At 54.1% G+C, this 12,902-nt stretch overlaps 2 protein-coding genes across 3 annotated transcripts in view; one reads left to right on the top strand and one right to left on the bottom strand.

Moving 5' to 3' along the window:
• The window catches only part of SRGAP3 (SLIT-ROBO Rho GTPase activating protein 3), a 143,324-nt gene that overhangs the window by 60,255 nt on the left and 70,167 nt on the right, over positions 1–12,902 (bottom strand). For both annotated transcript variants that reach the window (XM_075321585.1, XM_075321586.1), the window contains exon 2: positions 1,645–1,840. In XM_075321585.1, the coding sequence (XP_075177700.1) occupies positions 1,645–1,840 (196 nt within the window). The remainder of the gene's footprint in view (positions 1–1,644; positions 1,841–12,902) is intronic.
• The window catches only part of THUMPD3 (THUMP domain 3 tRNA guanosine methyltransferase), a 113,847-nt gene continuing 102,618 nt past the window's right edge, over positions 1,674–12,902 (top strand). Inside the window, exon 1 of the mRNA XM_075321587.1 lies at positions 1,674–2,009. Coding sequence (XP_075177702.1) covers positions 1,863–2,009 — 147 coding nt within the window. The 5' untranslated portion in view covers positions 1,674–1,862. The remainder of the gene's footprint in view (positions 2,010–12,902) is intronic.

The following is a 12,902-nucleotide window of genomic DNA, read 5'->3' as shown; positions in this document are numbered from 1 at the left end:
CGAGCTGAGTGACCTCCAATATGACCGTCATTATAGTTCCCATATTGGCGATTAAACAATTCAACTAGAAGACCAACCTGCCAAGGACACAATGATACACTGTTACTACTCATTTCACTGTACAAGTAGCCAGTTCTGCCTTTCTGGATTCTAGGAAAAATGGGTAACAACTCCTGGAACTACCTCCTGGAAGAAGCAGTATGCGAAACGCGCGTCGGGGTGCCTCCTGACCCCACAAGGTTTCTTGCCTTATTCTTACATTTGCAGTTTGCTCTTGCATTCAATTGTCTTTGACTTCCTCTACTATTCATTATATTGTGAAATAAATATTATATATATATATATATATATATATATATATATATATATATTTTCTTATTAAGGCAAAATATTACGGCTATTGAAAGTTATAGGTATTTTTTTTTGGGAAGATAACATGGACAGAAAGCTTGATGTCATAGAAGAATCATAACCTAAGGAAAACTACAAGCCCCAGCATAACACATGAAACTTGAGCCTTAAGGCTGCTTTACACGCAGTGACATCGCTAAAAAAAGTGGTGGGTGCGGGTGAAAGCACCCGCCCCCGTCGTTTGTGCGTCACCGGCATATTGCTGCCCGTAGCGTACAAAATCGCTAGTACCCGTCACACGTACTTACCTTCCTAGCGACGTCGCTGTGGCCGGCGAACAGCCTCTTTTCTAAGGGGTCGGTTCGTGCGGCGTCACAGCGACGTCACACGGCAGGCGTCCAATAGAAGCGGAGGGGCAGAGAGCAGCCAAAGGAAAGACGCGCCCACCTCGTTGCTGGAGGACGTAGGTACGGTGTTGTTTGTCGTTCCCGGGGTGTCACACGTAGCGATGTGTGCTGCCTCAGGAACGACGAACAACCTGCGTCCAAAATCAGCAACGACATTTGGGAAATGGACGACGTGTCAACAATCAACGATTTGGTGAGTATTTTGCATCGTTAGCAGTCGCTCGTAGATGTCACACGCAACAACGTCGCTAACGAGGCCGGATGTGCGTCACGAATTCCGTGACCCCAACGACATCTCGTTAGCGATGTCGTTGCATGTAAAGCCCCCTTTAGAGTTATACACCAAGGCAGGGATCTTCTGCCTGTGATACCCCATCTATTGTGAAACCAACCCCCAGCATGCCATAACTACCACAACCTCAGGGCATGCTGGGAATTGTAGTTGCAGTAGGTTGTTGAATTCTGCACTAATATCTAAGGGTCCTAGACCCAGTTCTGCGTGGTCTTATACTCTACCCCGAATACAGGAGGTGGTCCAAGAACTAATCCCCCTCCCCATATTTATTACTGTGGACTGATACACCTGCACTTAAGCTCGAGCTGAGGTTCCAGTGTTTAAGGGGTCCCAAAATGACACTTGGTTCCTTATTTTGCACCTCGGTGTAGGGTCTCACCGTGATGGGGGTCACATTACCCGGGTCCTCATGTGATCACGTTCTAGACTCGCCCAGCTGGCAGCACATAAAAAGACAAGTTATTTCAAGACTTTCATGCCTCAAAATATCTGAAAATGATGGGTTATTACACCACGCGCCCACTGCTTATCTACAGGGCACAGGCCGCACCACGTGCCGCAACATTTAACCCCTCATTTCCCACTGCTTACTTGAAGTGGTGCTGCTCCCGGGCGCTGCGGACCTTAGAGGAGAACCTCTCGGCCAGTTTCTCCAAGCTGCGGGAATATTCCAGCTCGATTTCAGCCTTCCTGCGGAAAAACTCTTGCAAGTCCTGGAGAAGTGACAGCCGGGACTCGGACTGCTGCTCCAGGCACTTAAACTGTTCCACCAGCTGGCTGCGGATCTCTGCGGAGAAGTAAACACGGAAATGGATGGTCAGACGCGCTGCCCTCGAGGAGGACCATTAATAACTTGGCTGGCAGGAGATGAAGCCTTGAGAAAGAGGTCACCTAATTACAGTGTACGAGAAGATTCACATGTCCTCCAGAACAAGGAGCCACAATGTCATATAGAGGTAACCACAGAGTACGGACCAACGTGGCGCCACCGCATGACAGAGGACCCTGCTGACTGTTTCCATATACAACATGACCTAAGCTTTGATCACATGACAGCAGACACCTCTGACTGTTTCCATATATAACATCACCTAAGCTTTCATCAAGACAGTGGATGCTGCAGACTGTTTGCATATACAACAAGACCTTCTAAGATTTATTATATGAGGGTGGATGCTGCTGACTGTTTCCATATTCAAGACCTTATAAGCTTTATTATATGAGGATATGAGGGTGGATGCTGCTGACTGTTTCCATATACAACATGACCTTGTAAGCTTTATTACATGAGGGCGGATGGTACTGACTGTTTCCATATACAACATGACCTTGTAAGCTTTATTACATGAGGGCGGATGGTACTGACTGTTTCCATATACAACAGGACCTTGTAAGCTTTATTATATGAGAGTGGATGCTGCTGACTGTTTCCATATACAATAGGACCTTGCAAGTTTTATTATATATGAGGGTGGACACTGCTGACTGTTTCCATATACAACATGACCTTGTAAGTTTTATTATATATGAGGGTGGACACTGCTGACTGTTTCTGTGGCACCCTGGACTAGCCAGGTCGTCACAGGTGCTACAACACAACACCCCCCACCCCGAGATAGGCACATCAGTCAGACACAAATCCTTGTTGCCTTCCTCCAGGGGCTGATGTCCACACCAGGTGGGGGTGGAGCCAGGCGGTTGGCCCCACCCACTGAGGAGTTCACAGTCCTGGAGGCGGGAAAGGAAGTCAGTTCAGATCTGAGTAGGAGTCAGGAGAGGAGTGAAGTGGTAGTAGAGGAGCAAACTGACAGTGTCCGGGTACGTGGCCCGGGCACCGAGAGCAAGGTTGGCAGACGGTGGTGGCCGTCTGCAGGAGAGGCAGATCGACGCGGAACCGTAGGACCGGGGACGGGCGGTGGCCCGCCGGTACCGAACTGGGGAGCGAAGTGAAGCCAGCACAAACCGGCAGGGCCTGCGGACCTCGACCAGGCTTGGAGTCGCCGTTAAACAGGTCAAATCCGTCAGTGACGGGAACCCCAGGGGTTTCCAAACAGCCAAGACCCGACTGAAGGCAACCGTCCAAACAGCACAAGGGAAATACAGCTACCGGCCAGAGCCTGCGGGCAAAAGGGCTCCTCCAGCCCATATACACGCTAGAGAGCGGGTTACCGGTGGGAAGCCATCGGGACCGAACATACACAAAAGGTGCAGGGAAAGGCAGCCACCACCAACCGTCCGGGAGAAACCACAGCAGCCAGCTGCGGGACCCGTCCATCCAGCCGTTTGTTTTACCAGAGACTTGCATCCGTTTGTGGCTGAGTGAGTACTACCGTGCCATCCGGCACCGTGCTGCGCAGTTCCAGCGCCCCCTGCACTTTGCCCAGCCCTGCTTCCCCGTCACCTCAACCAGGCCCTGGGACCACCAACCCCCTACCCACGAAGGAAGGAAAACATCTCAGCTGCTCCCTAACAATGCTCCCGGGATCCCCGTCACCAGCAGCGGTGGTGCCCAACCTCACCACAACCCGTGGGTGGCGTCACGGACCAAATCCCCAAACCAAACTTCTCCCCTTTCACTCACGGGCGAGGAGCGCCGCTCGAGTCCCCGGATCCGGCCCACCGCTCGAGCCACCGAGCAGCAGCTCCACCGAGCGTGGTGAGCGCAGCGCCCTCCCCGCCCGCAACATTTCTATATACAGTATAAGCTTTATGCTGTTGACTGTTTCCATATACAATATGAACTTCCAAAGTTTACTCATATGAGAGTGGACCGTGCTGACTGTTTCCAAATACCTGTCCTTCCCATTTTTTATCACAAGGGATCGTATACATCTTACGGTTTCCATAAGCCCACCTCTGCTTCCAGGAGCAATGCTCTGACTTGTAGTACCACAAGGACAGCAATTTCATGCTGGGGTAGGCCTGAATGGTGTTTTATTTTAATGGAACATACAGGAAGTGGTCTGTGCACAGAAAAATATTTCCCCCCTAGGCTTTAGGTGTTTTCGTCCTTGAAACTTCAACATACGTATCCCTCACCTCTATAGTTTCCATACTCGGCTCGGTCAAGCTCTTGTAAATATCTGAGCGTGTACTGTGCATCATCTGAAGTTAGAATCCTTCTGTTAATCATTGGGGACGCCTGCGGCTCCACATCTGGTCCTTGCCTTGGCTCCTTGTCAGGACCTTGGACAGCTGCCCTAGAATTTCCTCGGGGCCTCCCCCACCTACTCCATATTGCATCCTCATACTATCGGTCTCCGATCACCTCTGCTGACAGAAGGATACATGACCAGCGCAGCTACTGAACCTCATAATACTATATGAGCGTGTCCGTCATTCACGGTCCACGTACAGACCAGCCGTGGTCTCCTGAACCGAATGCCACAGCCTCATATATGCCTTCAGGGCTGGTTCAGACATTGGGGTCTGTACTCGAACCATGAATGTTGGATGTGAGAAACCGGCCTTATGTAGAGCGAGATCAGTATTATATATAGTCTATGGACCTTTATTATCCTAAGCAGCAGGGCCTAAGGCCTTGTGCCCACGTTGTTTTTTTTCTTTGCCTCTTTTAATCAATAAAAGCAAGGAAAAAGCATCTCAGTAAAGTCTATGAGAATCCTGACTTGCTGTGCACATGCTGCTTCTTTTTCTCTTGCAGTTTTTGTGGCTGAAAAAAGCAGCAGTGTGTCAATTGTTGCGTTTTTCCTGCTTTTTTCACCAACTGACTTCAATGGAGTCAGTGAAAACTGCATGTGTAAGGGTATGTGCGCACTAGGCGTTTTTTTCACGCTGCGTTTATGTGCGTTTTTGTCTAAAAAACGCACCCGCGGCTAAAAAACGCGGCAAAAACGCATGCGTTTTTGCCGCGATTTGGTGCGTTTTTTGCTGCGTTTTTGCTCACTGCGTTTTTAATCAGTGCACAATGCCATTAAAGATTGTTGATGAAAAAAAAAAAGGTCTGATGTCATTTCCTTCTTCAAAATGTTCATTGTATGCAGGAGAGCAGACAGCTGCAGAACTAGTGTATGCAGGAGAGCAGACAGCAGCTGCAGAACTACAAGTCTCAGCATCCTCCATTCACTAGTGTATGCAGGAGAGCAGACAGCAGCTGCAGAACTACAAGTCTCAGCATCCTCCATTCACTAGTGTATGCAGGAGAGCAGACAGCAGCTGCAGAACTACAAGTCTCAGCATCCTCCATTCACTAGTGTATGCAGGAGAGCAGACAGCAGCTGCAGAACTACAAGTCTCAGCATCCTCCATTCACTAGTGTATGCAGGAGAGCAGACAGCAGCTGCAGAACTACAAGTCTCAGCATCCTCCATTCACTAGTGTATGCAGGAGAGCAGACAGCAGCTGCAGAACTACAAGTCTCAGCATCCTCCATTCACTAGTGTATGCAGGAGAACAGACAGCAGCTGCAGAACTACAAGTCTCAGCATCCTCCATTCACTAGTGTATGTGTGTCGCCCTGGGCAAGCCAGGGGACACAGATAACAACACCACTACACCCCACACTCCAGGTAGGCACACCTGCTAACCAGAAATCCTTGTTGCCTCCCTCCAGGAGTCTGTGATGCACACCAGGGGGTGGGCCAGGCGGTTGGCTCCGCCCACCAAGGAGCTCACAACTCTGGAGGCAGGAAGTTACCAGGCAGAAAGCTCAGGGACATGAAGGAGTGAACAGCAGATTAGCCCAGGCAGGGCTTGAGTAAAGAAGCAGAGTAGCCCAGGCAGGGGCTAGAGGAAACAACCAGAAGTGAAAGTGAAGGAAAGGAAAGTGGAAAAGGAGGAAAGCAAGAAGTGGTGACAGAGCAGAGAGAAGGAGAAGCCTGAGAGCCCAGCTGTGTGTAGGGCTAGAACAGCAAGGTCAGCGACGGCGGTGACTGTCCGGAGGGGGACCGTTTGGAAGTTCCTGGAAGGACCCCGTTGGCTGTGTGCCCGGTGGTCTGGAGCAGTGTTCCGAAGGACAGTCAGCACCAGGGCAGGGGCCTCTCGGACCCCGGCAAGGCTAGGAGTCGCCCAATTTGCCGAATCCGTCAGTGAAGGGGACGCAGATCCCCCAGCAACAAAGTCCCGATTGACGGCAACAGCCCGACCATTACCGGGGAGACACCGCCACCGCCAAGGCACCAGTTTCCCCAGGGCCAGCGCCTGCGGGCAAAGTGTAGAGCTCCTCCGGCCCAGATTGCAGTCGGGGTGCGGGTAACCGGAGGGAATCCACCGCTACCATCAGTCAAACAGGTGCAAGGAAGAGAGACGTCACCGTCACCTACCGGGAGTGCAGGTGCAACCGTCTGTGGGACCGTCCTACCAGCCGTTGGTTTACCATACAAACTGTGTCCGTGTCTCAGGCTGAGTACCACAGTGCCGCAAGGCACAGCGCTGCCCCCGCGTCCCTGCGCCCTCCAGGCCCTACACTTCACATCTCTTCACCGGGCCCCGGGATCACCAACCCCTACCCACGGAGGGGCAACACAACACCTGGCTGCTCCCATCACCATCCCCGGGACCCCCACACTGAGCAGCGGTGGTGCCATCACCACAACCGTGGGTGGCGTCACGAACTATAATCCCAACAAGCCCCCCCTTTCACTCACGGGCGAGGAACGACGCTCGAGACACCCCGGGATCCGGCCTGCAGCTTGAGCCACCAGGAGCAATTGCCGGACCCGAGCAGAAGGGGTGAGCGCGGTGTGCTGACACCCTCCTCCCCGCCCGCGACAACTTGGCGTCACGAACAGGATCTTACCGCTCTGCCGTCTGGTAGAGGTGCGCCTTGTTACCGCCGGAGGCATCCGGCAGAAAAATTTCAGAAGTCGCCATCTTTGGCGCAAAAAGTTCCCGCTCGAGCGTCTTCTCGAGCAGTAGAGGCGCGAAGGCCAAAACTCCGCCCCGAGAGAGGAGGGGCCGGAAAGAGCTAAGGGGGACGGAAACAAGATGTCTGCGCCCGACGAAGCCGCTGGAGGAGCGGTGGTCGCAGCCGCAGCGGCACCCGCAGATGGGAATGGGCCTGCCCAGGTCCCGGCCGTACTGGCGGGAGGTGCCGCGGCCCCCGCGCTTGCTCAGGTCATGCCGTTTTCCTTGCCCTATGCGCCCGGAGCTGCCTGGCTACCGCAGTATGACGGGAAACCGGATGCCTTGCAGGCCTTCCGGAAAAAGCTTAACCCGTTGCTAGAGCTGTACCCCCTAACTGATAAGCAACTTGCAGCGATAGTGCTAGGCCAGCTAACCGGTGCGGCGGAGCAGGAAGCGGAGACCTGGACCGAGGGGGACCGGCTCTCTGTAGCCACCATCTTCGAGAAGCTACAGACTGCCTTCGAGACCCGGACTGAAGCTGAGCTGAGGATGCAGTTTTACCAGTGCCGGCAACGAGCTGGGGATAGCATTCGGGACTATGCTCTACGTCTGCAGGCCGCCCTCCGCACGCTGAAGCGGGTGAACGCTATTAATGAGGCGGATAGCAATAAGAGGTTTGCGCAGGGGATGAGGTCCCCTGAGGATCGTAAGCAACTCCGGCTGTGGGCCCTGGAACACCCTGATGTGGACTTCGCTGTGTTAAAGGAGCGGGCTATCAAAGCACTACAGCCCCCAGCTGCTGAAGCTCTGGAACCCGTCCTGTGGCCCGTCGAGACAGCTCCCGTTGTGGCGACCCCAGCCAAACCAACCTCCTTACTACCCGCAGCCTCGAGCAGCACAGTGGAAGAACTGGCAGCCCAGGTCCGTCGCCTGGACGGAGACCTTGCCAAAATCCTTGCTGCGCTTCAACCTCTGACCAGATCTCAGCCCCCAGCGCAGATACAGCTTGCTGACAGTCCCGAAGATGTTCCCTGGATGCAGCAGAGAAGCGCTAACAACCCACGGAGCAGACCTCCAATCTGCTACAAGTGCCGTAAGCCGGGCCATGTTTACCGACAGTGCCCGTTAAACGAGCAACCCCTGGGGCCCCGGGCCAATCCTCAGGAGTAGAACACCGTGGCCCCCCGGACTGGCGAGACCGATACGTCGGGGCCCGCCCTATCATCCCTGTGGCTGTGGACAGCATACCCGTGATGGCTCTCTTGGACACTGGATCACAGGTAACTACCATACCGTACACATTGTATCAGCGATATTGGGCCACAGACGAGCTAGTGCCTCCAGACAATAGTATAAATTTGATTGCCGCTAATGGACTTCCATTGACCCAGGTGGGGTATAAAGAGGTGGCTATGACAGTGGGGCAAGCTGAACTGCAACACCAGGGTATGATTGTGATCATGAATGAGCCTAGTGATCATAACCCGAAAATAGTGTTGGGAACCAATGTGATGGAACACTGCATGGCTGATGTGCTGAACCTTTTGCAGCAGCTAGCCGCCACGGCGGCGGGGAGCCGGCAGAGGGCTGTGCAGCGTGAGATCCGCGCCCTGATGTACCGCCAGCATGTAAGCTCAACCGGAGGGGAGATTGGTGGAGTGCGAGTGATGGATGTCGCTCCATTGACTGTGCCCCCTAGGAGTGAGATGATGATCTGGTGTAGGGCAGCAGTAGGGCCTCAGGGGCGTGACTACCCTGCGATGATGGAGCCCATGCCTTCCGAGCACTGGCCCACTGTAGTGGCCGCCCGAGGGGTGGTAGATGTGAAGAAAGGGAGAGTGCCTGTGAGAGTGTTGAACTGTGGGGAGGAAGAAGTCAGGCTCCCCCGGTATGCCACCATTGCCAAGCTGCTCACCCTGGACCCTCACACTATCCAGGAAGCCCGTCCATCCACACTCCCACCTACCACCAGCACTTCCCCACCCCAGGGGGACACCAAGGAGTGGCACCAACAGCTACATGTGGGCACTGATGATACCCCTACACATCACAGGGCAGGGGTACACAGGGTAGTGCAGGAGTACGAACAGGTTTTCAGTAAGCACCCCCTAGACTTTGGGCAGATCAAGGGGGTCCAACACCACATTCCCACGGGTGAACATCCCCCTATCAAAGAGAGGTATAGACCTATTCCCCCTGCACATTATCAGTGTGCCAAAGATATGTTGAAGAATATGAAGGAGGCAGGGGTTATTCGGGACAGTTGTAGTCCCTGGGCCGCTCCGTTGGTACTGGTCAAGAAGAAGGATGGTACCATGCGGATGTGTGTGGACTACCGGAAGATCAACCAGATAACCCATAAAGATGCCTATCCATTGCCTCGTATTGAAGAATCTTTGGCTGCACTGAGAACTGCAAACTACTTTTCGACCCTTGACCTCACCAGCGGATACTGGCAAGTGGCCGTGGCCCCCGAAGACCGGGAAAAGACCGCCTGCACCACCCCGATGGGGCTATGCGAATTCAATAGCATGCCGTTTGGGCTGTGCAATGCCCCCGGGACCTTCCAACGATTGATGGAGTGCTGTCTGGGACATTTAAACTTCGAGACCGTCCTGTTGTATTTGGATGATGTGATTGTTTATTCCCAGACGTATGAGGCCCATCTGGAGCACCTGGCCGAGGTGTTCGCGTCCCTTGCCAAGTTCGGGATGAAGTTGAAGCCCTCGAAGTGCCATCTGCTGAAACCCAGGGTGCAGTATCTAGGACACGTGGTGAGTGCGGATGGTGTCGCCCCCGACCCGGAGAAGATCACTGCCATCCAGAGCTGGCCGAGACCAACCACAGTGAGGGAAGTAAGGCAGTTCCTGGGTCTGGTGGGGTACTATCGGCGCTTTATAAAGGGGTACACGAAGATGGCTGCCCCCATGCAAGATCTCCTCGTGGGACAGACCAAAGGTGGTAGACCTATTGGAGCCCCACTGTTGTGGGAGGACAAGCATGAGGAGTCCTTTGGCCAGTTGAAGGCGGCCTTGACCAGAGAAGAGGTCTTGGCGTACCCTGACTATGGGCGCCCGTTCATCCTCCACACGGACGCCAGTAACGTGGGGTTAGGAGCGGTCTTGTCCCAGGTCCAGGATGGGAAGGAGAAGGTGATTGCCTACGCCAGCCGAAAACTCCGGCCGACCGAAAGGAACCCTGAGAACTATAGCTCCTTCAAGCTCGAGCTATTGGCGTTGGTGTGGGCTATCACAGAGCGGTTCCGCCACTACCTGGCGGCGGCAAAATTCACCTAGTTTACGGACAACAATCCGCTAACTCACCTGGACACGGCCAAGTTGGGCGCGCTGGAGCAGCGGTGGGTAGCCCGGTTAGCCAACTATGATTTCACCATAAAGTACCGAGCTGGTCGTGTCAACATCAATGCAGATGCACTCTCCCGGATGCCCCATTTGTCAGAAGAGGGGTGTGAGGATGACGACCTCGAGGAGATTGAGTTGCCTGCGTTTCACCAGCCGCCTACTGAGAGGGTACAAGTAAAACAGCAACGGGCGGACCTGGACCCGCGGCCCAGTCAAGAGTGGCAGGACGCCCAGAACCAAGCGCCGGCTGTCCGCCTTGTCAAGACCCTGGTGGAACAAGGTGCTATGGGAATAGACCCTGCCGCTCCAGCCGAAGCCCAACGCTTATGGAAAGAACGAAAACGGCTCTACCTACACCAAGGGAGGCTGTACCGTGAGCTGATCAATCCAAAGACCCATGAGAAAATATGCCAGTTGATCGTTCCTCAAGCTGAGGTTGCTACTGTCCTGCGGGCATACCATGATGGTGCTGGCCACTTCGGGTGGAAGAAGCTGGAGATGCTGTTGAGGGAGCGGTTCTATTGGAGTGGGATGCGTGAATCGGTGGAAGCCTGGTGCCGAGAGTGCGGTCCTTGTACACTGAGGAGAAAGGACGAGACTAGCCAGAGGGCACCGTTACATCCCATAGTCACCCATCAGCCGCTGGAGCTGGTCGCCCTGGACCATGTCAAACTCACCCCTAGCCGAAGTGGGTACACCTACGCGTTGACCATGGTAGACCACTACTCAAGATTCATGGTGGTAGTCCTCGTTAAGGACTTGACTGGTCGAACCGCTGCCCGAGCGTTCCAGGCCTATTTTTGCCGACCCCATGGGTACCCCGAGAAGGTGCTGACTGACCAAGGCCCGGCTTTTGAAGCAGAAGTGTTTCACGAATTCTGCCAGTTGTACGGCTGCAAGAAGATCCGGACCACTCCGTACCACGCCCAGACCAACGGCATGTGCGAGAAAATGAATCACTTGGTCCTGGGGCTCCTCAAGACACTACCGCTGGAAGAACGGAACATGTGGCCGGAAAAGTTACCCGACTTGGTCGACATGTACAATAATATCCCATCCAGCTCGACGAACTGCACCCCAGCGTATTTGATGAGGGCCCGGCCTGGCCGCCTACCGGTGGATCTGGAGATGGGGTTGGAGGCTCCGGAGGCACTCCCTTCAACAGCAGAGTGGGAAAGTCGGAGGAGGGCCCAGTACCGGCAAATCCAGGAGTATGTAGAGAAAAACCTCAGTCGAAGTCGAGAACAGCAAGAGCACCGGTTCAACCAGAAGGCGCCTGCAGGTCCTTTCCAGCCAGGAGATGTGGTGCTGAAACGGAAGAGAAAAGCCCACAAACTGGATGATCAGTGGGAGCAGGTCCCTTATGTTGTACAACCCACCGAGTGGGACAATGGGAAGACCTACCAGATCAGTCGTGACCAAGGGGGCACCCTGGCTACAGTATCTCGGGACCATCTAAAAAAATGCCCCCCAGCGTTGAAAACAGAGGCTGAAGTACCGATTCCTCCACCGGTGGAAAAGGCAGCAGAGGTGATCCACACTGTCATGGGTGACTTCCCAGCAAACTGGCCTACACAGAACGGCGCGGTGATACTTCCAGTGATACTGTTCCCACAACCCGTGGATGAAAAAGTAGTGGAAGCGGTTAACCGTGAGCCAGAACCAGTGCCAGTGCCCAGGGATGAACCTGTACCCAGCCCCCCTGCACCTCCGCCTGCCCCACACTCTAGCAGGGAGGAGGAACCGATTGTTCCCTCTACCCCACTGTCTAGCACCACTGACACCGGGCCCCGGAGGTCCACCCGTTCCAACCTAGGTAGACCCCCACTTAGGTACAGGGAGACCGTTCTATGAGTAAGAGGGGCCCGCAAATGTAAAAGAGTGTTGTGAGTTTGTTTGAAGAAGTTTGAAAGTTCTGCAAAGATAATGAAAATGATTACCCGAGAAGTCACCTGATTTATTTTGTTGATTTGCAACCGGCTGGAGCCGGCACCGTTGTCCCCGTGGGGACCGTTTAAAGTTTAAAAATGCATGGGAACTAGCCATGGACAAGCCCGTGAACTCTGCAGGGCAACCACAAACGTTAGTGGCTTGTAAATATGTTGGGTACCGTTACCGTTTCCGCAATGCCGCCTCCGGAGAGGCAGGTTGGAGGGAGGGCCCTGAGCAGAGCAGGCCAGGGCCCAGCCACCAAAAGGGACCGGTGGCTACCCTCTGGAGGGAAGGACAGATCCCGCTCGGGTACCGTGTGCTGGACTGTGGGTCAAGGGGTGCTGCCTGGGTTTTAGGGGCAGCATCAGGGCCAGGTTGCTTGGGTGGGAGAGAGCGGAAACCGTGACCGTACACCGTTGAAACGTTAAAAGTAAAATGTGCCTCCCGTCTTGGGAAGAGTTGATTGAAAATGCTTATGTTATGTTTAACCCTGTTATCCCCTTTTTACAGAAAAATAAAACCGGTGTAGGACGGCAGCCCGCGGACGGTCTGCATTTTGCTAAGGGGGAATGTGTCGCCCTGGGCAAGCCAGGGGACACAGATAACAACACCACTACACCCCACACTCCAGGTAGGCACACCTGCTAACCAGAAATCCTTGTTGCCTCCCTCCAGGAGTCTGTGATGCACACCAGGGGGTGGGCCAGGCGGTTGGCTCCGCCCACCAAGGAGCTCACAACTCTGGAGGCA

The sequence above is a fragment of the Anomaloglossus baeobatrachus genome, chromosome 8 (genome assembly GCF_048569485.1).
Source record: "Anomaloglossus baeobatrachus isolate aAnoBae1 chromosome 8, aAnoBae1.hap1, whole genome shotgun sequence".
In the NCBI taxonomy this organism is placed as follows: Eukaryota; Metazoa; Chordata; class Amphibia; order Anura; family Aromobatidae; genus Anomaloglossus; species Anomaloglossus baeobatrachus.
This window is presented reverse-complemented; position numbering and strand designations above follow the sequence as displayed.